Source organism: Strix aluco, chromosome 22 (genome assembly GCF_031877795.1).
Source record: "Strix aluco isolate bStrAlu1 chromosome 22, bStrAlu1.hap1, whole genome shotgun sequence".
Taxonomy (NCBI): Eukaryota; Metazoa; Chordata; class Aves; order Strigiformes; family Strigidae; genus Strix; species Strix aluco.
Window position 1 is genome coordinate 9,006,725 of NC_133952.1, and position 27,105 is coordinate 9,033,829.

General features: G+C 52.2%; 3 protein-coding genes across 6 annotated transcripts; 1 reads left to right on the forward strand and 2 right to left on the reverse strand.

Moving 5' to 3' along the window:
* Window positions 1-563: 563 nt before the first annotated feature.
* YBX1 (Y-box binding protein 1) lies at window positions 564-10,523 on the forward strand. Of its 2 annotated transcripts, none has more exons than XM_074847941.1 (8): window positions 564-874; window positions 1,249-1,312; window positions 4,914-4,947; window positions 7,042-7,131; window positions 7,354-7,656; window positions 8,017-8,099; window positions 8,194-8,471; window positions 10,140-10,523. In XM_074847941.1, the coding sequence occupies exons 1-7, from the start codon at window positions 718-720 to the stop codon at window positions 8,438-8,440; spliced, it is 978 nt and encodes a 325-aa protein (XP_074704042.1). In that variant the 5' UTR covers window positions 564-717; the 3' UTR covers window positions 8,441-8,471; window positions 10,140-10,523. The 2 variants fall into 2 exon arrangements, with proteins under 2 accessions (XP_074704042.1, XP_074704043.1); XM_074847942.1 differs by having other exon boundaries at window positions 566-874; window positions 8,206-8,471.
* A 2,567-nt stretch (window positions 10,524-13,090) lies between these two features.
* Window positions 13,091-16,229, reverse strand: LOC141933562 (claudin-16-like). Its single transcript, XM_074848322.1, has 5 exons — window positions 16,116-16,229; window positions 15,709-15,811; window positions 14,078-14,242; window positions 13,735-13,926; window positions 13,091-13,182 (listed from the first exon to the last, which is right to left on the reverse strand). Exons 1-5 carry the CDS (start codon window positions 16,227-16,229, stop codon window positions 13,091-13,093), a joined length of 666 nt encoding a protein of 221 aa, XP_074704423.1.
* A 5,252-nt stretch (window positions 16,230-21,481) lies between these two features.
* CLDN19 (claudin 19) lies at window positions 21,482-26,330 on the reverse strand. 3 transcript variants are annotated; one of them, XR_012626132.1, is made up of 6 exons: window positions 26,108-26,330; window positions 24,798-24,962; window positions 23,779-23,866; window positions 23,199-23,345; window positions 22,209-22,328; window positions 21,849-21,863 (listed from the first exon to the last, which is right to left on the reverse strand). XR_012626132.1 is itself a non-coding variant. In XM_074848348.1 (5 exons), the coding sequence occupies exons 1-5, from the start codon at window positions 26,328-26,330 to the stop codon at window positions 21,812-21,814; spliced, it is 675 nt and encodes a 224-aa protein (XP_074704449.1). In that variant the 3' UTR covers window positions 21,482-21,811. The 3 variants fall into 3 exon arrangements, 2 of the variants coding, with proteins under 2 accessions (XP_074704449.1, XP_074704450.1); XM_074848348.1 differs by lacking the exon at window positions 22,209-22,328 and having other exon boundaries at window positions 21,482-21,863; XM_074848349.1 differs by having other exon boundaries at window positions 21,723-22,328.
* Between the last annotated feature and the right edge of the window lie 775 nt (window positions 26,331-27,105).

Genomic DNA, 27,105 nt, shown 5'->3' on the forward strand with positions numbered 1-27,105 from the left:
CTTTCTGATTATTATTTTTCTTAATGGGAGCCGCGGGCCCCGGGGGAGCGGTGGGGCTGCGCCCAGCCCTTGTAGCGGGGCCACCCGCACGAGCGCTCTGCCCCGTGTCTTTCAAGCGAGGGGAACGCCGCCAGCGCGGCCGTTGGGCCGAACCCCGGTAATACCGGGGCAAAACGGATCGGGAGGAACCGGCGGGGGGGGTGATGCTCCCAGGGCGGGGGGCACGGAGCGGCCCCGGGAACCACCACATGGTCACTCGCACTTCCCCGGTCGGGCCTGCTGGGGGCGGGAGCAGCGCCGGCGGCCAATCAGGGTGCGGAGGCGGGGACTCCGGGTAGGCCGGTAAGAAAAGAGAGCCTGGCAGCCGCGGCCGGAACAGCCAATGGGCGCGGGTTCTTGAGGAAAGGCAGGTGCCGCCGCCAATAAGTGTTCGGTGGCGGGCGGTGACCGGGAGAAGCCGAGCCAATGGGCTCGCTCACTGCTTAACGGGCGGGCCGAGCGGCCAATAGCGTCGCGCGCGGGCGGGGCGCGCGGGGTGGCTAGCCGGTGCGGGCCGCCATTGTGGCCAGTTCGATCGGTATCGGGAGCGGAGAGCGGAGCTCAGCGAGCCCGGAGCAGGGAGCAGCCCCCCCACGGCCGGCCTCAGTCACCATCACACCGCGGGAGGCGGCGCAAACAGCCAGTCACCACCACCGTCCGCACCGAACAGCCGCCGCCATGAGCAGCGAGGCCGAGACCCAGCCGCCCGCCGCCCCCGTCCCCGCGGCGGCCCCCGCCGCCCCCGCCGACTCTAAGCCTAACGGCGGGACCGGGAACGGGGGCAGCGGCCTGGCCTCGGCGGCGCCTCCCGCCGGCGGGGACAAGAAGGTCATCGGTGAGGGGAAGGAGGGGGCTGCGGCGGTTGGGAGGCCTCGGCAGCGGCGCGACCCCCCCCCCCCCCCCCCCCCCCAACCCCGCCGCCATCGCTGAGGGGCGGCGCGCGCCGCCGCCGCCGCCTCCTCCTCCTCCTCCTCCTCCCGGCGCGCGCGCCCTCTCGCTCGCGGCCGTTGGGCGCCCTCCTCCTCCTCCTCTTCCTCCTCCTCCTCCCGCGCGCCGCCGGGCCCCGCGTGTCGGCGGGTGGGGGCGGGGCGGCTCAAAATGTCCGCCACGCGGGGCCTTTGTGTGCGCCGCCCCGCCACGTGCCGCCCTGACGCCGCCGCCTCTCTCCTCTCTCCTCTCCCTCTCTCCCCCCTCCCCACCTTCCCTCAGCAACGAAGGTTTTGGGAACAGTGAAATGGTTCAACGTGAGGAACGGTTACGGCTTCATCAACAGGTGAGGGCCTGGGGGCGGCGGCCGCTCCGCGCCCCGCCACGGGGAGCACCGGGGAGAGGGCTCGGGGTGGGGGTGGCTTGTGCTCGGGCCTTGCAGACGTTGGACCCGAGATCAAGAGCGCTCCTGGGTGACACGTGCTGCTGGGAGCGGGGCGGGTGGCTCCGGGGCAGCGGTGGCAACGCCTTTGTCACCTCTGTCACCCTGCTTGGTGACACTTGGCAAAACAAACCGATAAGATGGGCCCTACCTCCCTCCTAGGGTCTCCTACCCCCTCGGTTTTTATTGAGTTGGCTTTTTAGTACTTCAGTCTTAGTAACAGCCTTGCTCTCTCTTAGTGGATTTATTTTCATGGTGATATTTCTTACGTTAAGATTATTTTTTTTAATGGTGGTTTGGGCCTTTGATTTTAAGGGCATAAAAGTCTGCTGCTAGCTGTTAGCATACGCAAAATGCCTGTTTAAACTTCTGCATGAAGTTCGGTCTCCTCAATACAAGCAAAAATTGCTTTGAGTGCTTGGTAGTTAACAGCACGCTCTCTTGAGGAAACCCTACGTGTACGGGGAAATGAGCAAAATTCAGATTTCTTTTATATCGCAAGACTGGAGCGTATAAGGGGGCCTCAAGAAACAAGTGCCTAGAAGATTCTTTTTCTGGCTGTAGTTGGTTGAAAGAAAAATTTGGACACTTAGAGTTGTGTAAATACTTAAAATAGGTTTATCAATGAGGCTGTCTACTGGTGGAGGAGTCCTGGAATGGCTCTGCAAACCAGTTCTGGGAAAATGGGCAATTCTGGTACCCCTCAGTTCTGGAGGGCGTCCCTGTGGGTTACTCTGCAGAGGCCATATTCCAAAGAACTGTCCCCCTTAAACACCTGGTACTGCAAAGCCACAGCTTCAGAATTTGGCAGAAGAGTTGGGGAATCCCTCTTTAGGGAAGCAAGAGTAGTGCTTTTATTGGGCCTTTTGTTTAGGTTTATTTTAAATACAGCTTTTTTTTTTTTAAGTGTCTGTGTACCTTATGACCTGGTCTTAAGTGTCTGCCAAGCTCCTTAATTGGTTTTGTATCTGCAACTTTATAAACTTGACTTTGAGTCTGCCCAGCTTGCATTCCTCATGTAGGTTTTTAATGTTAAATGCCGTGTGGTCGTCGGTGCTGTAGACTTTAGCATCTTTGGCTTTTGTAAGCACGTATAAAGTCATAGGCCACAAACTACCTCTAGGGAAGGCTTTTTTCCTGCTTCCCTCAGTAGTGGAAATGCTCAGTGATGTGAGTCAAGCAAGGAAGCAACAGCAGCTAGTTAAGACATCCGAATGGCTTCCCCAGTCATTAATTTGGCAGCTGTTTAATCCCTGAGGTTGCCATTTTTAATGAGAAACCCAGCGTGATCTCATGTTATCAAGAGATGAGAGCTGCAGCCTGAGAACCGAACTGGAGGACATTTCCTCAAGTCTGGAATCTCTCTGGCTTGCTGCAAGGGAAACTTTGCGGGAGCTCCCGCCCTTGCTTGTCTTTGCTTCAGCCGGGTCTGCTTGCAGCTAAAATTAGCTTTGGAACTAAAATTTAGCTTAGGTGTGGGTGCACGTTAACTTCAAATATTTCCTGTGTTCTTTTAATGTTAGAAATGCATTTCTGTTCTTTAATACTAGTATGAATTCCTGAGTATCTGTCAATTGTTTCTCACAGTTGTCAAAATAATAAATGGATGTGCAGGCCACTGACTTGGTCCTCTTACCATAATTGGAGCTGCACATTGATATCTGACTTTGTATTTAGTGCTCTGCTGGACTTAACAGTGCTGTTTTCTTAATCCATCTGCTTGTCTGATACCTTTTTTTTAATTTTTATGGATTAAAGATGTTGAAGGGAGAGTAATTTAGTGCAAAGATAAGTGAAATGGCTTGTTAGTCCTTCAGAATGTGGGTTTCTCTTGTACTATTTCAAGTTTTCTTCGAGGAAGCGACCACTATTATTGTTGCACCACCCAAGCAGCGGTATGCTGGCTGCTTCTAGATGGGCTTGCTGGAAAACAGCATCAGGAATCATGTGGCAGGCACTGGGCTTCAAAATTGACCTGTATATTTTTTAACAAACTGTGTATACACCTTGAGCTACATCTGTGTAACTGAGTCATCCATTGATCCAAACCTCCAATGTCTTCTTAAATGGAAACTGCATTTTCAAAAGGACTTTGAAAACAAGCACCTGGTACGGTTGCCCAAATCAGACTTGGGCAAGAGCGTGGAGTGTCCACACTTGCAGAGCACAGACCATGAGCGCTTCCTACCACCATTTTTCAGTTGAGAGTGAAGGAAGGTGCTAAACATTTTTGCTGAAAACCTGTTACTGGGCTCTTCTGAAGGCTTTCAGCTTTTGGAGAGCATCTGATAAGAGACTGCAAAGAAGAAAGTGTTTAGGCTCAGGCTTTGCAAGGGCTTCTGGATGCTGCATCATGGGGCCTTGGAGATAAACTGCCTCGTGATGATCAGACTGGCTCTGCTTTGTTGCCTTTTGATTACCTTTTTCCAGTAACCTTTGAGGCTTGTAGGCATCGATTCCGTGAGGAAACAAGGTGACTTATTTTTACTGGTGCTAACAGAATAGCCATAGCTTGGATTGAGGTTTTGGAAAAGTCTTAATTGTAATCCTTGCATTTTAAATCCAGTAGTGAGGAACACCTGTCTTTATCTTTTAAAAAAAATAATTCTTTATTCTGTTACCCATACCTGTAAGCTCTCCAGTTCTGAGCACATTTTCACACCAGCTTGCTTTGCGATGTCTTTAACCAGTCATTCGGGGAAAAAAAAGCCACTTTGCTCTTGATTCAAACCGTTCCACAGACTAACGAAATAGCGACGTTCAGTTGGTATGATGCGAGCTTGGATGTATGGCCCTAAGTTTGTTATGAGTGGTGGAAACTGCACGTAGAGCTCTCAAACCAGCCCAGAGGCTGTTCCAGCTGTAACTTCACTGCAGAACAGAAACTTCTCTGACTTAGGTTGGTACCATATTGTGGTTGTCTGGCCTCAGCCTGGTAATTGTGGAAGCTGTATCGTGCTGAAGGATGTACTGGTAGGTACAGAATTCAGCTGTTTTCTGATTTTTGTGAGGGGAGGAACCCAAGTTCTTCCCTCTCTGTGCTCACAAATGCAGCTTGACTAACCTGCTGCCTTCAGGGGTCAGCTAGGTGAAGGATGTAACTCTGGAGAGGTCATGCAAGGCTCAAGTCCTGATCCTGCAGCCCAACACAGAGATTGCTGTAGCTGATCTTCCACACAGAGCTCTCCCAGAAATGATTGACCGGCCACTGTCAGGTGTTCGTTCTTCTCAAACATCTCCATCGGTGGGGTGCGCAGGAGGGAGGAAGAGTGCTTTCACGTGCGACTTCAGCGTGTGCTCTGAACCTTGCATAGGCTACCTGAAAAATCTCTCTACTTTAAGCAGTAAGCTAGTAGGGGACTAGTTGAGAGCAGGTTGAGTGGCAAGGCTGATGCTGAAAGCTGGTTGTCTTGACAGATCCCTGTTTTGTCCCCACCCCAAACAACTGAATTTTTAATTTACTGTGCATTTCATACATGAATTTCAATTTCCTGTTGTCTTGCAGGAATGACACCAAGGAAGATGTGTTTGTCCATCAGGTAAGATTTCTTTGAAGCTGAAAGGTGTTACCTCTGAAATGTGCTATGCATGACCTACGTAGGTAGGATTGAAGTTCTGAGAGAGCCTCACGTTTTCCAAGAGCTGTCACTTGCACAGAAACAACTGTTTCTTGCTGTTGGATGGTAGACAGAGCCTGCCTGCTGCTGGGGGTTTGTATGTCCACGTACATCCATCATGAGGGTGTGAGATATGGGGGGGTGAGCAGGCTGATGAAAATTGTGGTGATGAAAATTGCACTGGCTTGGGGAATAACTGTTTGAAGTCCAGTTAAGTTGCTTTGTGGATTCATGCAGTTGTTAAGTAACATATGGAAATAAAGTTAAATGAAAAGTGTGCATCAGGGACAGAAATTAATTGGGCTGTAATAGGGATGAAGTGCCAGTGAGGATATTTTTTTTTAGGCCAAACTTCTATAGAATTTATTGCTCCAGGCTTTCAATGAAAGTCTGCAAACATTTTAATAGGTACTTTCTCAATTTAACAGATATGTACACTTAGATATAATGTATGGTGAGCATGTAAACCTCTGGAAACTAGTCCAGGGTGAGACTGCCCACCACACCTGTGGCTTATTTCATGGAGCAGGTTGACCTTAGTTTAGCCCTTTGACTTGTAAGGCTGTGATCAGCAATGTGCTTTTTACCCTTTCTGTCTTAGGATCTCTTGTGGAGCAGCCCACAAAGAGTTCTTAGTGGAGCATGGTTTATTTCTGGCATTTAGGAGTCCATGGATTGTTCTTTTGTTTCGAGTTAGAGATATACTGCTGGTGTTGTAAACATAAAAGGGAGGAAAAAGTAACCCCTGGGAAGTGTTTTGACTTGAGTTTGATTTGCCAGCGCTCAGCTTCTTCCTTGTGCTGTGTCTGAATTACCTGCTATTAAAATGTAGAGGCATTTGTTTATAAAAGGTTATTCTGTAATGGGCAGTGGAGAAAGGCCAAGTGGCTCTACCGTGTTTCTGTGTACTGAGACAGGAATATATACCCTGAAGGAAAACTTTCAGACTTTATTACTCAACTTGCTAGTAGGGTAACCTGTAGGTGACCTTGACTGACAAGTCAGATTTCAGGACTTGTCATGTAACTACTGTCTATGTTTCTGAAAGCACAGTTTGGCAGTGATGTGTTTTGATGTAGTAATTTTCATGATAAAACAATTTTAGGGGCCTAATCTGAAAGAAATGAGCTTGTTTGAGGAGTTCTGGCTGTGTGTGCTTTTTCCCATCCCCACTATCAAGCTTGGGTCTCATGAAGAGCTGTTACTCAGCCACACACTTGTGTAACTTGTTCGGTTAAAGTGTTTGATAAGCAGAATGTGGCTGAGTGCGGTGCATATTGAGCATTAACTCATCTGTCAAAAATTTAATCCACTGCTGAATAGCACAGAAAATTCAGTGTTTTCTAGTAATGTCATTTAACATGCTGGTGCAAAGGTTTGTCTGGTGCTGACATCTTGGAAGGCCTAATCCTTGGTGTAAAATACACAGCTGGAGTAGATTTGTTGTTAATTGGTAAATACCGTGGCTGAAGTGATGGTATTGTAAGCCTTGGGGAAAGAAATCTTTTGGTTTCTGTCCATCAGTGTATTTCCACAGCTTGGGACATGTAGGCTACTGCACACTGTGGTGGTGTGGGACTCTGAGTGTATGATTGGGAAGGCTTATATATTGGTGTGTATACTTCAGAGGAACGTATAAATACTGTGGGGGTGTTTAATGCTAAACTCTGGTTACGAGTAGTACGGCCAGTGTGTATTGTGGGGTTTGGTTTTTTTGTTTTGTTTTCAAACTGCTTTTTCAGCTCACAGACAGCATGTTAACAGATGTTTCCAGTCAATGGTGAAGCTGTTGCACGCTTCAGATAGGCCAGAACTTTAGTGATACAGGTACATTTTATAGCCTCCTGGATTTCTACAGTGGTTTAACTGCTTTTTCGGGAGTACAGGTCTTTCTCCTAAGATTATAAATACTCAAATTCCTTAATCTTTAAAAAAAAAAAAAAAAGTCTTCATATGTGCTAAGTAGTATTCTTATGCTGTGCCAGTAAATGTAATTCTGCCATGTTATCTTGTTAGACTGCCATAAAGAAGAATAACCCCAGGAAGTACCTCCGCAGCGTAGGAGATGGAGAGACCGTGGAGTTTGATGTGGTTGAGGGAGAAAAGGTAAACACATCTCTTGGGTGTTGGAGTGTGCACGGAAGACTTGGTCCGCAGGCTTTGGTGTGGTGCCTGTGGCTTGAGTTGGTGCCTGATGACATCCGAGGAGACGAATGGTTTTTCATTGCTTTACAATGTGGGATGTAAATTGTTGCTCAGTACTAAATTATATTATGCTCTAACTGATGTGATGCTGACTGTTGACTCAACACTATCCCTGCTTTTTAGGGTGCGGAGGCAGCTAATGTTACAGGTCCTGGTGGAGTTCCAGTGCAAGGCAGTAAATACGCAGCAGACCGTAACCATTACAGACGATATCCACGTCGTAGGGGTCCTCCACGCAACTACCAGCAAAACTACCAGAACAGTGAGAGTGGGGAAAAGAACGAAGGAGCAGAGAACATCCCAGAAGGTCAAGCCCAGCAACGCCGTCCCTATCGCAGGCGGCGGTACCCACCTTACTATATGCGTAGGCCCTACGGGCGTCGACCACAATATTCCAACCCTCCCGTGCAGGGAGAGATAGTGGAGGTAACAAAAAAAGCTTGATTGCTTTGGAGCAGGGTGATGGGATGCAGCTTTTTGTAGATATTTGGGTTGTTTCGTCTTGCTGCCAAACCTTACCAGAGACATCGGAGCAGATTTTGACAAGCTGAAGTTCTTAATGTTACAGCTTTTAAAAAACAGCATGTTGGAATTTGTGTTAACTACCTACATGTTTAATGGGAAGAAACACGGATCCTCTGTGGTGTGTCCTCTTGTGCCCCCCTTGTGCTCCTCAGACTGAACCCGACAGCCCCCTTACGCTCTCTTCCCCACGCCTTGGCGAGCTTGTGGCATTAGTAGGCTTTTGCATGTGCCTGAGATGGTTTGTTGCCTAATGTCTTCCAGGGTGCTGACAACCAGGGTGCAGGAGAACAAGGCAGACCAGTCAGGCAGAACATGTATCGAGGTTATAGACCACGATTTCGCAGGTATGCCGCAGATCAACTTTTTTTCTTTCACCTTGCCTTTTAGCAACAGAGACAGAACATGGCGATGGTCAGATGCTGCATTGTTAAAGCCTAGCTTAACTTTCAGGGGTCCTCCTCGTCAAAGACAGCCTAGAGAGGATGGGAACGAAGAAGATAAAGAGAACCAAGGGGATGAGACCCAAAGTCAGCAGCCACCTCAACGTCGGTACCGTCGTAACTTCAACTACCGACGCAGACGCCCAGAGAACCCTAAACCACAAGATGGCAAAGAGACGAAGACAGCCGAACCACCAGCTGAGAACACGTCCGCTCCCGAGGCCGAGCAGGGCGGGGCTGAGTAAATACCGGCTTACCATCTCTACCATCATCCGGGTGCGTGTCTGGACGTTCTCGGGGATAGGATTTGATCACTGACTTTTATTGTCTTTTGATGCTTTCCTTTAATTTTCGCCTTACAAGGTCTGGCCTGCTCTTGCTCGTGCATTGGGAGCACGCTTGCAGTTCCGAACTGTGAGGCTTTGCTGTACAAATGCTGATTGATTGGGAGGACTCGGTTATCAGGCTTTAGTTTTCATTGACGAAGTCACTGCCTAAAATACGATTAATCTTGGTCTTGGCTGTGCTTAGTGGTTCAGGTTTACAGCAGTCTTCATCTACCCAGAAACAGTAATTCCAGCGGCGCTGGTATAGTGCCTTGAGAGGAGCCAGGAGAAACAGGTACTGGGATTTACTGGGCTCTGTAAGTGTCTGAGCTTTTATTGCTCAGTCCTGAAGGGGAAGTGAACAGCATCAGGACCTTTAGGCGTTAGTTTCTAGAAAGTTGGTGCAGAATTTACAGGAGTATCTCAGTAGCAGCTTTTTATCTAAACTAAGTCCTGGAAAAACTGGTAGATACGGTCCTTTCTATGGAGCATCCAGAGTGCCTGTGTTTGAAGTACTGCGATACTGGTGTGACTTGCTGCTTGGGAGGATTGTGTAAAGGTCCATGTTAAAATGTTTTTGTTAGACTGGCTGTGATGTGGCACCTGTCTGGTGCTGTCTTTTGGTGGTCAGTTTTGCTACTTTGGAAATATTTTCGTTGCTAGGACTCTTTCTACTTGTTCTGCTTCTTTTCTGGCACCTTGTCTGTCCTTACTCTCTCTCTCTCTGTATTTCCTCTCAACCAGAGTTTATATCCCATTCCTTAGCGTCTCACTCCTTGCCTGGAGGGTGGGCAAAGGGGAGGAGGCATTTGGGCTCGAATGGTCCCGTTATGGGGATGAACAGGGACTGGGGGAGCTGGGCATGGGGAGCAGCTCCCAGCTGTGAGAGCTCAGGGGCTCCTCTGAGGGCTCAGGTGCTGCTGGTTTCATTGTGCAGAGGGATTATTTGATACAGGGCTTTGTGCTTGATGAGAGCCTTGGTTTTATCCTGGTGTTCATCGTGGTGGTTAACACAAGCTGGATGAATTCCCAATATCGTGGGCTTCAAAGAACCGCCAAGAGGACACTTGGTTGCTCTTTCTGTCTGTGGATAGTATCGGAGAATATAAACTGTGGTTTCTGTGGTCTGGGCAGTGGCTTACCAAAGCCCGGCTGCCTGTTAGGCGCAGGTAGGACTCTGCTCTTCGGCCGCTTCTGAAGCTCTTCAGTTGTCCTTGTGCCTTCCCCGGGGGTGGCTCGGGGCTTCCAGCTGCGTGGCAAGTGCCGGTCCCGCAGCGCTGAGCTGTGTGTGTCTGCAGACCCCGTCCCAAAACGGGCTGGGGAGGGGTGGAGATGGTGTTTAAATAGAGCGTCTTCTCTTTCTGGCGTCCTCTGCGCTTGTTTTGCGTGGGAGGTGGCAGTTTTGGTGGCTGAAAGTGGGCTGATGGTGGGGGTCTGGTGGGCTGATGGAAGAGCTGTAGTTGGTAAGAATTGTGTTGTGTGTGTGTGTGTGTGTGTGTGTGTGCGAAAGGCAGCTCAGGGAGAGCTGGGGAATTGCAGGTGGATCTTGGCAGACCAGACACCTGTGTGAGCCTTACACCTGCCTGATGGTCCTTTCTGTGTTTTTTCTCTTTTTCAGTTTAGTCATCAAAGAAAAGACTTAAGAAATGAAGAAGAAGAAAAGAAAATGAAATTCCAGCAATAAGAAATGAACAAAAGAATTGGAACTGAAGACCTTAAGTGCTTGCTTTTTGCTGTTGACCAGATTACTAGAACTATCTGCATTATCTATGCAGCATGGGGTTTTTATTATTTTTATCTAAAGAAGTCTCCTTTTGGAAACGATAAACAATGTTTTTTAAAAGCCTGTTTTTTCTCAATATACCTTTAAAGGTTTTTAAATTGTTTCATATCTGGTCAAGTTGAGATTTTTAAGAACCTCATTTTTAATTTGTATGAAATATACACCTGATTTTTTCAAGTCAAACTGCAAGCATCTGTTAATAAAGGTCTTAAAGAATTACCTTGTGTGCTTGGTTGTTTTAAACCCACTGCTGTATGAAAGGGTTTAAGTGTTCATAAAAGGTTTGGGGAAAAAAATGACTGCTTTATTTCTTTACCTTACAGGCTGTTGGTGTAAAATGCGGGGGGGGGGGGGGAAATGTTAAAAAATCCAAAAGTGATTAAGCTCTACTGCAAGTGAGTGGCAAGGCTCTTGAAGGGTGAAGAGGGGAGGTGCTTAGTGCCAGGCGGGGGCATTCCCAAGAGCAGCTCAGCTGCGTCCCCCTGGAATATGTCACAAAACTGGGGTGCTTAAAAAAAAAAAACACAAAACCCCCCCAAATGTGCTACTGGAGATGCGCAGAGCACAGCTGCTCTTGACTTCCTACAACACAGATGTGTGTCTTTACAATTGCCTCAAGTGTTGCTGGTGTCTGTCCTCCTGCTGTGTGGGAAGGGAAATTGAGGCAAAACCAGTGGAAATGCAGGTTCCTGGCTGGGTTTGAAGTCCAGAGCCTCCACCAGCAGCCTCGTGTGTGGGTTTGGTTTAAGGGCCGCGCTCGGCTCTGTGGGGGCTGCTTTGCCTCTTGGAGGACCTGGATGGCTTTTCGGGTGGTGACCCATGGCTGGTGTCCCTGTGGTGAGCGGCCAGGCGCCTGGCTGCCACGCCGGGGCCGCGGGGCAGTGAAATAGCTGCACTGGGCAGCAAAACCAGCTCTTGCTGGGCTCAGACCTTGCGCTGGGCAGAGCCACCCGCGGCCGAGCTCCTGCTGCTGCTCCCGGGGCTGCTCCTCACGCTGGTTATAAATTACCGGTAAGGAATGCGGCTGCCGCCGAGGAGCACCCGGTTGGGAGGGGTGTGTGCTTTTGAGAGCTTTCCTCGGATCATGCAGACGCTTCCTCTCCTTAATTGTTTTCAAGCGCCAGCCATTAAGCGTACAGAGCTGTCAAGTTTTGCTCTCTAACACCTTCTAACAGGCTGCCAACCCTCCAGGCGTGCCAGCTGTAAGCTGTCCATCCTTTGGGCCACAGCCGTCCTGCTGTTTAACAGCAAACCGTCTGGCCTGCTCTGTATTTCTGTCACACAGTGATCAGATTTCATTTTTCAGGTCCCTGGGGCGTTGCTTTAACCTATGCTAATACCCCGGGCAGACTCGCTCCCGCGCTGCAGGACGGGGCGGTTGGCTGGTGGTGTTTGCCTCGCACCCGAAGGGAGCTGCCATAAAGCAACAGGTTTGCTGCCTCCCAGCTTCGTGTGAGGTTGGAAACGATGTCCCCGTCTTCCCTGGGGACAAACGGCTCGGGAGGACCCTTCAAACTCTTCTGCTTTGGGGGTGTTTGCCCGTGCTGCTGCCCGTGCTCTGCACCTCCCCGTTGCGGGGACGGGCTGTGGCCCTGCAGCGATGTCTGCTCGGGCTGGGGGCTTGTTTTGCTGCTGTTGGGGGTCACAGAGCCCCTCTCGGGGAGCTTTTTGCCCAGCTTCCCTGCGCTGACGTGGTTTCCATGTGCTAACCTTGGATGGGAAGTCAGGGATCAGTACAGAGACTAAGCAGTCAGCAGTTGCAGGGGGATTGTTGGTGGGTTTGAATTCTGGTTTGTTTCTGTGACAGTTTGCAAGTCAAGAAGGATAACAATTCACCTGGAAAACAGAATTCCCTTTCTGTGTGGATTTAAAAACCCAACTTTGCAGGTAGAACACCTCCATTAGGCTTCAAACGGGCTCACCTTCACAGAATCCCAGAATCATCGAGGTTGGAAAAGCCCTTGAAGCTCCTCCAGTCCAACCATGAACCTCACCCTGACCGTTCCCAACTCCACCAGATCCCTCAGCGCTGGGTCAACCCGACTCTTCAACCCCTCCAGGGATGGGGACTCCCCCCCTGCCCTGGGCAGCCCATTCCAACGCCCAACAACCCCTTCTGCAAAGAAATCCTTCCTAAGAGCCAGTCTGACCCTGCCCTGGCGCAGCTTGAGGCCGTTCCCTCTTGTCCTATCACTTGATAACTCGTGCCTGACCCCTATGGCTACACAGTTCCTCCAGTCGTCGCCCCACGACAACGTTAATGGACGCTTCAGGCTTTACCCAGTTTGTAAATACAAACCTTGTGCTGCCAATTTTTCTGAGCGCAGGGGCGGTTCCCAGCAGGGCTGGGGTGTGAGTGATCAGGGCCACCAGCCATGTGGTGTCAGTGTTGCTCTGTGCAGAAAAGGTTTTTCCACTAAATTCCTCCAAAGCAGCGCTGAGCAGTGTCAGAGCTGAGCAATGTCAGAGCAGCTCCTTTGCCCTCAGTGTCCTAACAGCTTCTCCAGGGGACTTGGGGGGCATCTTTTCTTAAAGCAACACTTTTCTGGGGTTTATTTTCGTGAAACCTGGCTGGAAGTGGGGAAAAAAACCTCTGCTACAGGTGACTTCTCCAGCACCCTTGCTTTTTTGCAGCCACCGAAGCTCCAGCTTGTGTGGACCCTGCAGTCAGAGCCTTGAAGCGATGGCAGAGATGTCCCAGTACAGGCAATGGTGCTTTAATGGGTCAGGCTGGGGAGGGGAGGGCGTCTCACAGCGGGGCCAGGTGCGGGGGGTGCTGCTGCCCGTCACACACGTGAGTCCATGGCGTACATCTTGCTGGTGGCCGTTCGGCCCCGGGGCTGGGGAAGCCTTGGGGGTTGCCAGCGGCTGCTAGGGTCTGCCAGGAAAGAGTTGGGGTTGTGTCATGGCCGGTAACAGCCGAGGGGCTCGGGGGGGGGGCCATGGCACAGGGACGGGGCAGGAGGAATGAACCCACACAGCTGGTGCTGTGGGATCGACTTCCACCCAGGGGGCATAAAGGCCGGGGATGGTGTCTGCCGAGGTGTCACCTACCCCACGTCGCTGATGGTGGGGTGGCCACATCGCCACTGGCACAGCCTTGCGGCCACTGGCTCAAGCTTTGGCTGGTCACAGTGATACAGCTCCAGCATGGCCACTGCTTTGAGTAGATGTCAACACACCTTCACCAGGACCTCGAGGTCCCACAGACGTGGATGGGGTATTTCTGCACCCACTCCATGCCCTTACGGGGTCCTCGCTTCAGCCCAGTCCTGCCTGGCATGACCCAACCTCCCCCACCAAGGGGCTCCCCTTGATTTGGCTGAACCCTGCGAGAAGCGCCTGCACCTTCTGAGCTCGTCCTTCACCCCCGGTACATCCCTGCAGGGCAAAAAGCTACTTACGGTGGGGCGGGGCAGGGCAGACTGACCTGTGCAGGTGTAGAGGCAGCACGTCAGCAGGACCGATGCCACGCCGCAGCCCATCGAGCCAGCCATCCCCAGCCAACACGACCACCCAAAGTCGTAGTGGACTCCCAGGAATATATTGTGCGACACCAACATGGCCCTCTCCACATAGACGTCCACCGCGTACCACACGGAGCCCACAAGTCCCAGGATGCCTAGGAGGAATGGGGCTGGTTAAGAAAGAGCCATACAACCCCCACAATGTTCCCCAGGACCCCTCTGAGGGGGTGCCCTTAGCTCCCAGCACCCCCCTGCTCCCCGTGGGACATGAAGTCCATCTTCCCCCAAGCTCTCCTAGCCACGCACTCCCAACGCCAAGGATGACACCAGCCCCGTAGCACATCTTCAGTTTGACACGAGGATCTTCCTTCAGGAACTTGATGCAGTCGAGCCCAAGGAGCAATGTAGCCAAAGCCAGGCCAGCCAGGAGGTCTGCTGTGATCAGCAGGGTCCGCGTCACCACGATCTTCACTGGGCAGGGAAGAAAAAAAACAAAACAGAAAGGGGACTGAGGAATGGTCAGAGGAACTGGTCTCCCCACTCCAGATTGCTGCCTGTGTCCCTGCTAGAGTCACCCAGCTCACCAGTGGGCATGATCATCAGAGATACCTACTTTTGCACCCACCACCCGCATGCCTGCCATCTGCCATAGGCCAGGTGTTCACCAGGCTCACCCGAAACCTTGCAACAGGACTTACTAAGCCCGTTATTAGAACAGCTCATGAAACCAAACAACTTATGGTGCACCAATCAGCACCTGGAATGTGGTCACCTACTCAAGACCTTCTTGCACAGACTTGGACAGAAGGTGCTGCTGTCCAAACTGTCTGGTTTTTCCTCCAAGTTGCGTAGCTGGTGTTTTGAACAGCAAATGTCAACATAGCGGTGAAAAATATGACAGTTGGCATGGTTGACATCACCAGCTGTGTGCAATGTGACTTCTCCCTACACAGCTTTTTCCCTGGAGCAGCACAGCAGCCCCACATAGTCCATGTTGACTTCTTCTTCCCGTCTCCACTGCCTGAACCTGTGTTGTCCCATGTCATCACCCTATACAGGACAAAGGTTCTGCTGTGCAGGGCTTGATGTGTCCTGTGCAGGCCAAGAGAAGTCTTCATACCACAACATGACTGTCCATGAGCTGAGGACACAGCTGGTGCAGGGTCTGGAGCATATCTCATACGAGGAGCGGCTGAGGGAACTGGGGGGGTTTAGTCTGGAGAAGAGGAGGCTGAGGGGAGACCTCATGGCCCTCTACAACTCCCTGAAAGGAGGGTGCAGAGAGGGGGGATGAGTCTCTTGAGCCAAGTAATAAGTGATAGGACAAGAGGGAATGGCCTCAAGTTGCACCAGGGAAGGTTTAGACTGGATATTAGGAAGCATTTCTTTACAGAACGGGTAGTCAGGCGTTGGAATGGGCTGCCCAGGGAGGTGGTGGAGTCCCCATCCCTGGAGGTGTTCAAGAGGCGGGTTGACATAGCACTTAGGGATATGGTGTAGTTGAGAACTGTCAATGTTAGGTTCATGGTTGGACTGGATGATCTTCAAGGTCTTTTCCTACCTAGACGATTCTGTGATTCTGTGACACAAGTCCTTGGCCAGTGGGAATGGTCTTCACCCCTGCATGCAACGGGGTTGCAAATCCCACCATGCAACAGGGGGCAGGAGCTGCGCTTGGGCTCTACGTGCCAAAACACTTTTGTTGTGAGGTGGCACAGCTTCACAGCCTCCGTCCTGTTTGGTGACCCCACAGCAGATCTGCCTGAACCATGGGTTGCTGTCCAGGCTGTGCTGATGGGGCAGGAGACCAAGAGAAGCCCTGGGCCTGCATTGCTAACTGATGAAGGTCAACCCTTTGCAACGAGGATCATCTTCTCAAAAAGGGAAGAGGGAAAACTTGTGAACTTTAAAAGTGCCTCCAGGCCATGCCAGCTTACCTGGATGGTCAGCCAAAATGGAGTCATACTGGTCACAGGTCCTGACCCCGTCCTGCATGTTGGTGACACACTCCCTCCAAAGCCCCCGGCATTTGTGACTTACCTGGAAGTAGGAGAAAGACACTCAAGCAAAAAGCACCAAAACCCACCCCAGCAAGAAGATCTTAAGGCTCTCACCACCACAGCAGGACATGTCCCAGTGACTCTCTACCCACACCTTGCTCCCTGTCTCCTCCTTCTGCCCCACATTTCTCTAATCTTCTAATCCTCTAACTCATGCAGAAAGCAGTGGGTTTGTCCCACCACGTCCCCATTCCAAGCCCGTGGAGTCATGGTGCAACCCCATGGATATCAAGGCACCCACCTTGCGCTCAGCTGATAAACTTGAACATGGTTTCTCTGCTCACCTCCAGGCTGTCATCAGCGTTCACCATCCAGCAGTCGGTGCATGTGGCAAGGAGCAGGAAGAAGGTTGAGAGAAGAGCAAGACCAAACGCCGTCATCTGCAGGGCTGTGCTCATGGGGTTACCTGCAAGGGCACAGAGACATCTGCCACCTCTGCTCTGGCCACTTCCCAGGTACCAGACCCACCAAGAACAAAGTGCCACCTAGGCCAGGGTGTCCTCTGGACACCTATAAATCATCTGGGCCCCATCTTATGGTCCTCAGTGCTGCCAAAATGTTCCGATAACCTTAGCTGAGTTTGGGCCACCAGGTTTGCGTGTAGACAGGGCCTTCAGGGATACATTCGTTCTGCAATGGAGACAAACGCACATCGGGTTGCGATCTAGATGTCCTCTCTTCCAAACAGACCATTCAAAGTTGCCAACCATTAGTACTTGCCCTTTGGGAATCAAGAACTGCTGGAAACCATTGTCAAATGACTACTATTGTCAAAACTTGTGATCTGAGCATGTGTGTCCTGACCGTAGAATCACAGACTGGTTTGGGTTGGAAGGGACCTTAAAGATCATCCAGTCTCACCCCCTGCCATGGGCAGGGGCACCTTCCACTAGCCCAGGTTGCCCAAAGCCCCGTCCAACCTGGCCTTGAACCCTTCCAGGGAGGGGGCAGCCACAGCTTCTCTGGGCAACCTGTGCCAGGGCCTCACCACCCTCACATTAACGAACTTCTTCCTTATAGCAAACCTAAATCTCCCCTCTTTCAGTTTAAAACCATTACCCCTGGTCCTATCCCTACCCCCAGATCAAGAGTCCCTCCCCCCTTTCCTGTAGCCCCTTTCAGTCCTGGGAGGCCGCTCTAAGGTCTCCCTGGAGCCTTCTCTTCTCCAGCTGAACCCCCCCAACTCTCTCAGCCTGTCCTCACAGCGGGGTGCTCCAGCCCCCCGAGCATCTTTGTGGCTTCCTCTAGCCCTACTCGAGCAGGTCCATGTCCTTCTGATGTTGGTGCCCCCAGAGCTGGACCCAGCACTGCAGGGGGGGTCTCACCAGAGTGGAACAGAGAGGGAGAATCCCCCCCCTTGCCCTGCTGGCCACACTTTTCCTGATGCAGCCCGGGATGCGGTTGGCTTTCTGGGCTGCACACGCACATTGCTGGCTCATGGTCAGTTTTCCATCCTCTAATACTCCCAAGTCCTTCTGAGGTTTTCTTGATCAGAATCACAGAATGACAGAATCATTCAGGCTGGAAAAGCCCCTCGGGATCATCGAGTCCAACCCTCAGCCCGACTCTACAAAGTTCTCCCCTACACCACATCCCCCAACAGCTCATCCAAACGACCCTTAAACACTTCCACCCCTGCAGCCATGTGATTCGGTGGGAAGATCACCTGCCTTTTCTTGATTGTTTTTTCTCCAACAGAAGCAATGAAGTGTTGAAACATCCCAGTTGGAGCACAAGCAAGTGTCCCATGGAGGTGTCCTAATCTCAAGTGGCAAGCCCAGAGAAAGCATCTCCCATTACAGAGGTGGATGAGGGCTGCTGGGGCTTGATGTCGGTGACCTTAAGTGCTGCCAAGACTTTCCAAAGACCAAAAGAGGGGGGATCATCTGTTTTCCATCCTTGCCAGAGAGAGATGGACTTTGCAGAGAGGGGAGCTGTGCCCAAGGTATGGAGCAGAGGACATCGGATCTCCACAGCTTGGACATGAATCCCGCTTTGCCATGCTTTTCAACCCAAGATGCTAAATATTTCAGGAGCTGAAGTTGCAAACACTGTGACAGCCCTTTGGGCAGAGGTGTTTCCATGAGTGGGTTAATTAATGAGACCAGGTGGGTCTCTGAGCTGCACGGGTTGATTATTGTAGGGTGATGACTCTTCAGCATCACCAGGTTTGTGACCTTCAGGCAGATGCTGCCCTCTCTGGCATGGCACAGGCTTCCCCGTGGGGCAGAGGTGGGAAGGAGGCTCATGGTCCCCACACCCAGAGTGCAACATCTCCCACCACATCTCCTCCTGGGACATCGCGGGGACCAGAGGTACCACTCACCCCGTCTCTCTGAGAATTTTCAACAGCTTCACTCTGAGAGTGTATCTTATTAAGAGTCAGGCTCTTAGACCCCAATTTACAATATTTTTTTTTAATTTCCCAGGCTCCCTTCTGAGCTAACTCTCCATAAGCTTATTTTTTTCCACTAGACTCTGGCTGTTTTGGAGCCTTTGAAGAAAATCTGTTCAGCCATTTGAGTTATATGAGAAAGAAAAAAAAAAAGGAAAAAAGAAAAGAAAAGAAAGAAATCCTTAATCCCAGTGGAAACCAGCTCGAAACCCTGTTAGCAATAAAAAGGGGCTTGGGGGTGGGGAGCGTTACCTTCACCACAGGCTCATCCTTTCTGGGGTGGGACGATGGCAAAAGCTCTTTGTCTCCTGGGGCTGGGGATGTGGGTCTTGAAGGCTTTCAAGTGCTGGTGGGATTCGATCCTGACCCACCTGATGGAGCTGGGGGAATGCAGCGCCTGCCAGAGCCTGTGCTGGGCTATTTAAGGTTTCTCCAAGGCACGTCACGTGGGCTTTGTGCTCCATGGCGTGATGGGCATCCCTGCCGTTAAAACGGTAATAAGTTGGAAATGGAGCCTCCCAAAAAAATATCACGTGGGGAAACCTGTGGGAGCCCGCTGGGAACACTCCCTAGGTGGGGGACTCTGTGTCCTGGGCGAATATCCCACACTTGTTAATTAGACCTTTTAATTAATGCCTAAGAGTGAGTGGCCTGAGATATGTCAGGTCCCCAGAATGGGTGCAAGAGAGTCAGAGGTGTGGAGGAGGCTGAAGAGAGAAGCTAAAATGCAAGAAGGATAATTAAAAAATTAAAAACCCTTGGCCAGGCATGCAGCCAATAATTAAGACCCTTTTTTAATATCCCCCCATTAAGTGGTAAGCAAGTGATAACCACTGCAGTGCTCAGTTAAGGCGTCTGGTCAGCCCCCCAAAGAAGTTTTCGTGACCCTGGAAAGTGGTACCCCAGCTGCCTGGCAGTTGGAGCTGCCCGAAAAACTTCAGGTTTGTTCCCTGATCCCCTATTATTTGAAAAAAAATTGCTTTTGCTCTCGTTTTCTCCCAAAGCATCGTGTTGCTGCATCCTCTGAGCATCCCCGGGATCAGCTGTGCCCCACGGCTCTCAGACATTGCTACACCCTCATCTCCCAGACCCATGGAAAACACATCCATATTTCCATTTGGTGGATTATATTTTTTTAGGCTTTTTTTTCCCCTCTAGATAATCCTCTTCAGCACTGAACTGTGGGGATTTTGGCAATGCACCAGGGTCTTGGCAAATCCTTGAGCTTCAGCCCCGCAGAGGCACCCGGGTGCTTGATGTGTGCAATTGCTGTGGCTTTATTTTGGGTTATCCTGCTTTCCCAGGATTTTGGCACATGGCAGGTCCAATTCTTTGGCATGTAGCTGTGAATTAGTGCTGAACACATCCAGGAGGGTTTGTGTACCTTCATTTTCCAACATTTACATCTCAGGAATTTATGGTACTTGGACATCCATGACGTGAAATTCCGGTGTCACTCCAAGCAGTACAAAACTGCAGCTGCACGCCCTGGTGACAGCTATAAAATAGGTTTATTTTTATTTTCTGCTTATCTAAACAGTTGGTTTATTATATATCAAAATAATCTGCCTTGTCAATTCTCAACTGAAACCTTTTGGGGGGCAGAAGAGGCGTAAGCAGAGGGGCAGCTCTATCAGTAGTTGAATAATTAAGATCATTCCCCTGGTTAATGAAGGTGAAAATCAGATCTTATGTCCCACTAGGTTTGTAAAACCCCTATGTTAAAAAAATGATGCTCACAGGAGACCCAAATCTTTGTGTTTTAGAACATGTTGTGCAGGGGAAACCTGCTATGGCTGGAAGGGAGAACGAAAAGAACTGAAGAGGTTTTATTTGATGGGACCATCTCATAGAGGTGGAGAGCGCTTGGTAGATGCTGATGGGGCAGGAAAACGAATAAAAACGAATAAAAATGAATAAAAATGAATAAAAACACCACTGAATTAAACCAGTCCCAGCTCAGGAGCGTGAGAAAAGCCCCTCTGCGTGTGGACCAGCTGCGGGGCCCCAGCCAAGGGCAGCGCTGCCACAGAAACAGCTTCATGCTAAATGTAACAAGGGGCACTCAAATGGATTTTTTAATTATTTTAATAATTTTGTTTGGTTTTTTTTTTTTTGTTTTTTAGGAAAAAAGCTGTTGGGTTTTTTTTCTATTATTTCTGTGGAATTTTGGTGCTGTGGCAATTTGGTGAGATTTGCTGCTATCTTGGCATCTGGGGAGTAGTTTTCCCTTTTCCCTCATTTCTACCCATTTAAAACGAGTATTATTTCACAGGGTTTTGGATGCAAGCAAGAGGTATGACCAGAAGCCTAAATATTGTTCATCGTACTGGGTTTATTAATAAAAGAAGTGTGTTGGGGGGAAAAAACCCCATGTTTTCGCCTGGATGCGATGTGGACGGAGGCAGATCCCACGTATTGCAGCGAGCCCGGCATCCCGTTGCCATATTTTATCCCGCTTTGCCCTGTGCAAAACACACGAGGGATTGTCCAGAGGACAGTGGGGGCCTTTATACCCCCGAACACATTATTGCTGCTCAGCTATTTTCTCAACCCCCCCGCTTTGATATGCTTCCAGCCCAGGCGTCCATCCCCACGGAGCCCTTGGGTGACCTGTGGAGATGTCACAGGAGCCACCAAGGACTCCAAATCCCTGCCTTTTGAGGTGACATGGGATGTTTTTATGGACCAGGTGCTGCGGGCAGGATGAGGATGCTGAGACAAGACAGCAGCCATGCAAAAACTGTTCCCTGAGGAAAACCAAGCACTGGGCAGAGGGGGGAAAGCAAAAATCGGTTTAAATTAGCAAAGCGCCCAATTAGGCACAAACCAGCTCTGAACTCACAGAAAATGGGAGAAAATAAGGGAGAGCTCAGCTCTGAGGGTCCATAAGAGGGGCAATAAGAGGAGGATGCTGGTGGCATTTCAGCCTGGGGAAGAGCCCTGTGGAGGGGCCAAGTGGTGGCTGCAAGCACGAGATGGTGGGTGCAACCCTGCTGCGTGGGACATCTGGGCTTTTCCGTGGGTTTGGCCTTAAATGGAACAATTTTGGAGGCTGTATCCCCTCCTTCGAGAGCAACACATGCAAAAGACTCAAGATATTTAGCTAGCACCTGCCCAGGAGGGCAAAAAACATTCATCTCCTGCCTGGACCACGAGGCAGAAGTTGCTCTGACCCAGCAAAGGAGTCACTTGCAGGGGACTGGCCCAGATTTTGAAGGGGGGGAAGAACAAAGAGACAGTTGTAGAAAGATGCCCATGATTGGAAATATTTAATACCACTGAGTCACAAATTTTAGTACAAACAATCAGCAAAAAAATGCATTTAAAAATCCCAACCAGTCCCATTCCCACGGCCATGCATCCCATAGAAAAGTTAATGCAAATTTATATTAAAAGAATAAAAACATTCTTCTACACAACGCTGTGCTCTTGATATAAAAACGCCTTTTTGATTGATTTTTTTTTTTTTAAAGCACGAGTTTCCTTTTCAATCCTCACTGCAGTAGCTTTTGGTGTGTATTTTTGGAAGGGAACCCTGTAAATTGGGTTCAGCCAACCAAGCACCTGATGGGTGAAGACAGACTACAAGCACTGCTCTCCCCTGCTGGGTGAAGAAGACATTTTTACAGGGGGTCTGCAATTTAAAAGAGAAAGAGGGCTGTTAGTCCTGCGTGAGAGAGAGAAAGTAACCCCCCCCCAGGGCAAAAATAGCATTGCTTCCCCTCCAGGACCCAAAGCAGCACATGGGCATACACTAGGAGGAAAAAAAAATAGAGGAAAATAAAATAAAACAGAGCAAAATAAAATTTAAAAAAATCAGCTACTTCAGCTAATTGGGATTAAAAAAATAAAATAATAATAAAAAATATGTAATCAAGCTCTTTGGATCATTTCCACTGTTTTTTTCCTGCAGGTTAGGTGACATAGCACATGCAACATGGATGGATGGGTGGGTTTGGGTGGGTTTTGGGGGATTTACAGGTGAAATTGGAGCTACGGCGTTTGCAGAGCAGTTAGTAGTGGTCGAGACGAGGTACAAGGAGGTGGAGGCAATTAGCACATCAGCGTCTGAGGACTTCACTGCCCGCTCCGGGGGATCCTGTCAGGGGAAGAGGGATTTGGACACAGAGGGGAGGCATCAAAATTCACGTGTCTGTCCATCTGCTACCTGAAATAGCTGTGCTGGGCACCAAAAATAAAAACAAACCGCTGCTTTGTGTTCAAAGCCCCCTTTTTGCCTGCTTTAATTTGCCCAACGCCATTTATTCTTCTGCTTAACAAGGCCACATACTTGTGCCTGGTGAGAAATAAACCCAGAGCAGATTTTAGCTGGCAGAGCTCAGCTGGAGCACCAGGCTCAAGTCAAGAATTAATAATCATTTAAAAAAATGTTGCTTTTGGGTAGCAATGAGGCAGGGGAATGCTTGCAACCCTGAAAGCATCCCTCTGCCAAAAGCGAGGCGCGGGGACGCTCGAGTCCCCCAGGTTGGGCTGGATCTGATGGGGGTGGGCAGCAGCTTCGACCCGGGAGAACTAAGAGCCAGCTTTGCTCCCAAAACCAGGACGCAGAGGCGGGGGTGTCACGGCACAAAGCGCTTCTGTGCAGCACGCCCCCGCGGGACTGACACCGTGCCCCCACGGGACCGGCATCACCCCGTCGCTCCAGAGCATCTGCGTGACAGACGGACGCGGTCCAGACACCCACAGCCTCGGCCACCCCGGGGGGGCCAACCTGCCTGGTGGGGGGGGAGCCTGGCAGGGATGGATGTGGGAGCTACGACCCAAAAAAACCCCTATTTCAGAGGATGGTGCTGCAAATGGCTCTGAAACCTGGAAGATGAAGAGGAGAAGAAAGTTCTCACGGGGCATCCAGAGACCACGCGGGGTGGGAGCACCGGGGTCTTGCCTGTTTTTGGGAGGGGAGGGAGGTGCTGGGCGGCAGGAGGGCAGGGTTAGGGGTCAGACGTACTCCCGAGCCGTCGAAGGCTGCGACTGCCGGTAGTACTGCTGTCCTCGGCGCTCCTTGGCAGGGCAGGAGCAGCACAGGAGGGAGCCCCCCAGCACGGTGAGGCTGGCGGCCCCCCAGCCGATGAAGAGAGCCGAGCCGAACTCGTACCTGCGGCAATAAACAGAGGCGAGTGTCATGGGGGGGTGGCAGAAAAGGCAGAGGGGCAAATTGAGATGGGCACAAGGATGCTCGAAGCCCTGATGAGACTATGGGCGACGTCAAGGCAGATGTTGGTTCTTCTTCTCCTTGGCCATCCCCATCTTTCATGTTGGTTGGATCCAGCTATGAGGTTTCCCCATGCTTTAATCCTCCCTTGGGCTGAAACTCCACGTGAGCGCTCTTACTCTGTCTCAGCACGAAGTTGGCAGAGGTAGTGACTAAAGCTGTAGCATCGGGGAGATCTTCTGCAACGTGGCAGCTGTGGTTGCCCACCCCAGGTGCAACATCTGCCTGCAACCTTGGCGGCAAGGGAAGATCCTATGGGAAGTGCAGGGGCAAGGTGGGATTCAGGTAAAGAGCATTCCCACCACCGGGCTCTTACCTGGCGTTGATGGGAACAGTGCTCTCTCTGAAGAACTCGTAGGTCACCTGTGTTGCATACAAGGACACGGCGGCCAATGTGCACAGACCTGGACATAAAATCATGGAATGATAGAACAGACGGACATCGAATCATAGAACGGTTTGGACCATGGTCCAAATGGTTTGGGGGTTCTCACTGACAAGCAGCTGAACACCAGCCAGCAGTGTGCCCAGGTGGCCAAGAAAGCCAACGGCATCCTGGCTTGGATTAGAAATAGTGTGACCAGCAGAAGCAGGGAGGTGACAGTCCCCCTGTGCTCTGCACTGGTGAGGCCACACCTGGAGGGTTGTGTCCAGTTTTGGGCACCTCAATACGAGAGAGATCTCGAGGGGCTGGAGCGAGGGCAGAGGAGGGCAACGAGGCTGGGGAAGGGCCTGGAGAATAAATCCTGTGAGGAGAGATTGAAGGAGCTGGGACTGTTCAGTGTGAGGAGGAGAAGGGGAGGGGAGACCTCATCACTCTCTACAGCTCCCTGAAAGGACGTTGTGGAGAGGTTGGTGCTGGTCTCTTCTCCCAGGGGATTAGTGACAGAACAAGAGGGAACGGCTTTAAACTGCAACAGGGGAGGTTCAGACTGGACATGAGGGAAAAATGTTTCACAGAGAGTGGTCAGAGAGTGGAATAGGCTGCCCAGGGAGGGGGTGGAGTCCCCATCCCTGGGTGTGTTTAAGGGTCGTTTGGATGAGCTGTTGGGGGATGTGGTGTAGGGGAGAACTTTGTAGAGTCGGGCTGATGGTTGGACTCGATGATCCCGAGGGGCTTTTCCAACCTGAATGATTCTGTGATTCTGTGACTGGAAGGGACCTTTAAAGGTTGTCTAGTCCAACCTCCCTGCAATGAGCAGGGACAACTTCAACTAGTCATCAGACGTTGAACCCCCAGCCCATCACCAAACCTCTCCCCTTCCTCCATCAAACAGCTTTTAAAAGGTGTTTGAGGTCTCTATCAGAGAGGTGCAAAGGCTGGAGCCGCCTTACCGGAGAGGATGAAGAGGACACCTCCAGCAACAGCAATGCGGCTCTTGGTAACGGGATCCTCTTCACCAACTTTGGTGCATTTCATGCCCACCACGCTCACAATGATGCCGAAGAAGCCCAGGAGGAGAGAAATCACCATGAGAGCCCGGGAGGTCTGGATGTGAACTGTAACGGCGGGGAGGGGGGGAAGAAAAGCCGCTTGCCAGCGTGTGCCTTCGGCCACAGCAGATCTCTGAAACCAAGGTCACCTTGTCCCACGCGGGGGATGAACCTGCCCTTAACCCTGTCCTCGCTGCGTGTCTCCCGTGTCACCCCTTCCCCACACAGCTGGTGGGGACACCTCAGCTCACCCCAGAGCACCTCTCCCAGCGCCTTCCCTGACCTTCCTCCCTGCCACAGTCATCCTCGCTGTGATTTCCCGGGCTGGGTAACACCTCGTCCGCAGCGGCACACAAGGGTGATGCACAGCCCGAGGGGTTATGATGTCCCCATGGGGCACTGTCGGTCCCCAGATGTGATGCCCACCCTGGAGCTCAAACCCACAGGGGCCGAGGGGGGGGGTCTCAGACACACGAAGGGGAGCAAACCCATGGGGACAAGAGGGGCTCAGACCTGGGGTTGGGAGGTGGCAAGAGGGGCTCAGACCCACAGGGTGGAGGGGGGGGAGGCTTAGACCTGCATTGTGGCTCAGATCAGTGGAGGGGTAAAGGGGGCTCAGACCCCTTTGAGGGGGGCTCAGGTGCATTAGGGGGGGCTCTGAGCCATGGCTGGGGGGGGGTGTGCAAGAAGGTCTCAGACCTGCCGAGGGCTCAGAGCACTGGAGGGGCCAGGGGAGCTCAGACCCACGGGGACACTCGGGGGGCAGAGGGTACAGACCTGTTGAGGAGGGGGGGGGGGGGGGGGCTTGAATCCACAGAGACTCAGACCCATACGGGGGGGGTGCAAACCCATAGAGGGGCTCAGACCCATACAGGGGGGGGGTCAAACCCACAGAGGGGCTCAGACCCATACGGGGGGGGGTCAAACCTATAGAGGGGCTCAGACCCATACGGGGGGGGGGGGGGTCAAACCCACAGAGGGGCTCAGACCCATACGGGGGGGGGGTGTCAAACCAATAGAGGGGCTCAGACCCATACGGGGAGGGTCAAACCCATAGAGGGGTCCCCCCCATCGAGGTGGGGGTCCGAACCCACGGAGGGGCTCAGCCGTGCAGGGGCGCAAGGGCAGCTCAGCCCCACGGAGGGAAGCGGGGCTGATCCCCACGGGGCCCCGGCCCGGCCCGGCCCCCCCCCCCCTTTCCCCGTACCCACCGTCGAGGGAGAGCAGCGAGTCGTGCAGGCGGCACTGGACCTGCCCGGTGCTCTGCGCGGCGCAGCTCATCCACAGCCCCTCGTGCAGCCCCACGGCCGTGATGATGGCGTCCCCGGCGTACGAGCTCTGCCTCCACTGCGGCAGCGCGGCCGCCGCCAGCGCCGCCACCCACCCGCCCAGCGCCGCCAGGTACCCGGCCAGCTCCCGCGCCCCGCCGCCCATCGCCGCCGCCTCGCCCTGCCCCGCGCCGCCGCTGCCGCCGGCACGCCCCCAGAGGCCACGCCCCCCCGTCGAGGCCACGCCCCCGGACACGCCCCCGGGGAGATGGGGCGGGGGGGGGCTGAGGGGGCTGTGGAGGGGAGGGGAGTGGGTGCAGCAGGGGGAGAGTGGGGTCTGTGGGGGGATACCTGGGGCTTGGGGGAGGGGATTGGGGTACTGGGGGGGGAGATTTGGGTGGGGGGAGAGATTTTGGTCCTGGAGGGGAGTGGGGGGGGCGAGATATTGGTTGGGGGGGGAAGATTTGGGGCCTGGGGAGACTGTGTGGGGAGATTTTGGTTTGGGGGGAGATTTGGGGCCTGGGGATTGGGGTACTGGGGGGATAAGATTTTCGTTCAGGGGGAGATTTGGGCCTGGGGGGATCAGGATACTGAGGGGGAGGGGGAAACTTGGGGTGGGGGGAGAGATTTGGGTCCTGGGGGGATTGGGGGATTGGGGGGGGGGGGGGGAGATCCGGGTTGGGGGGGGGAGACCTGGGTCCTGGGGGGAGGGGGCTGTGGAGGAGTCGGCCGGGGGGGGGGGGGACAGTGGGTGCAGGAGGGGGAGAGTGGGGTCTGTGGGGGGACATCTGGGGCTTGGGGGGGGATTGGGGTACTGGGGGGGGAGATTTGAGTTGGAGGAGAGATTTTGGTCCTGGGGGGGAGTGGGGGGGGGGCAAGATATTGTGGGGGGGAGATATTTGGGGCCTGGGGTACTGGTTGGGGTGGAGCTTTGGGTCCTG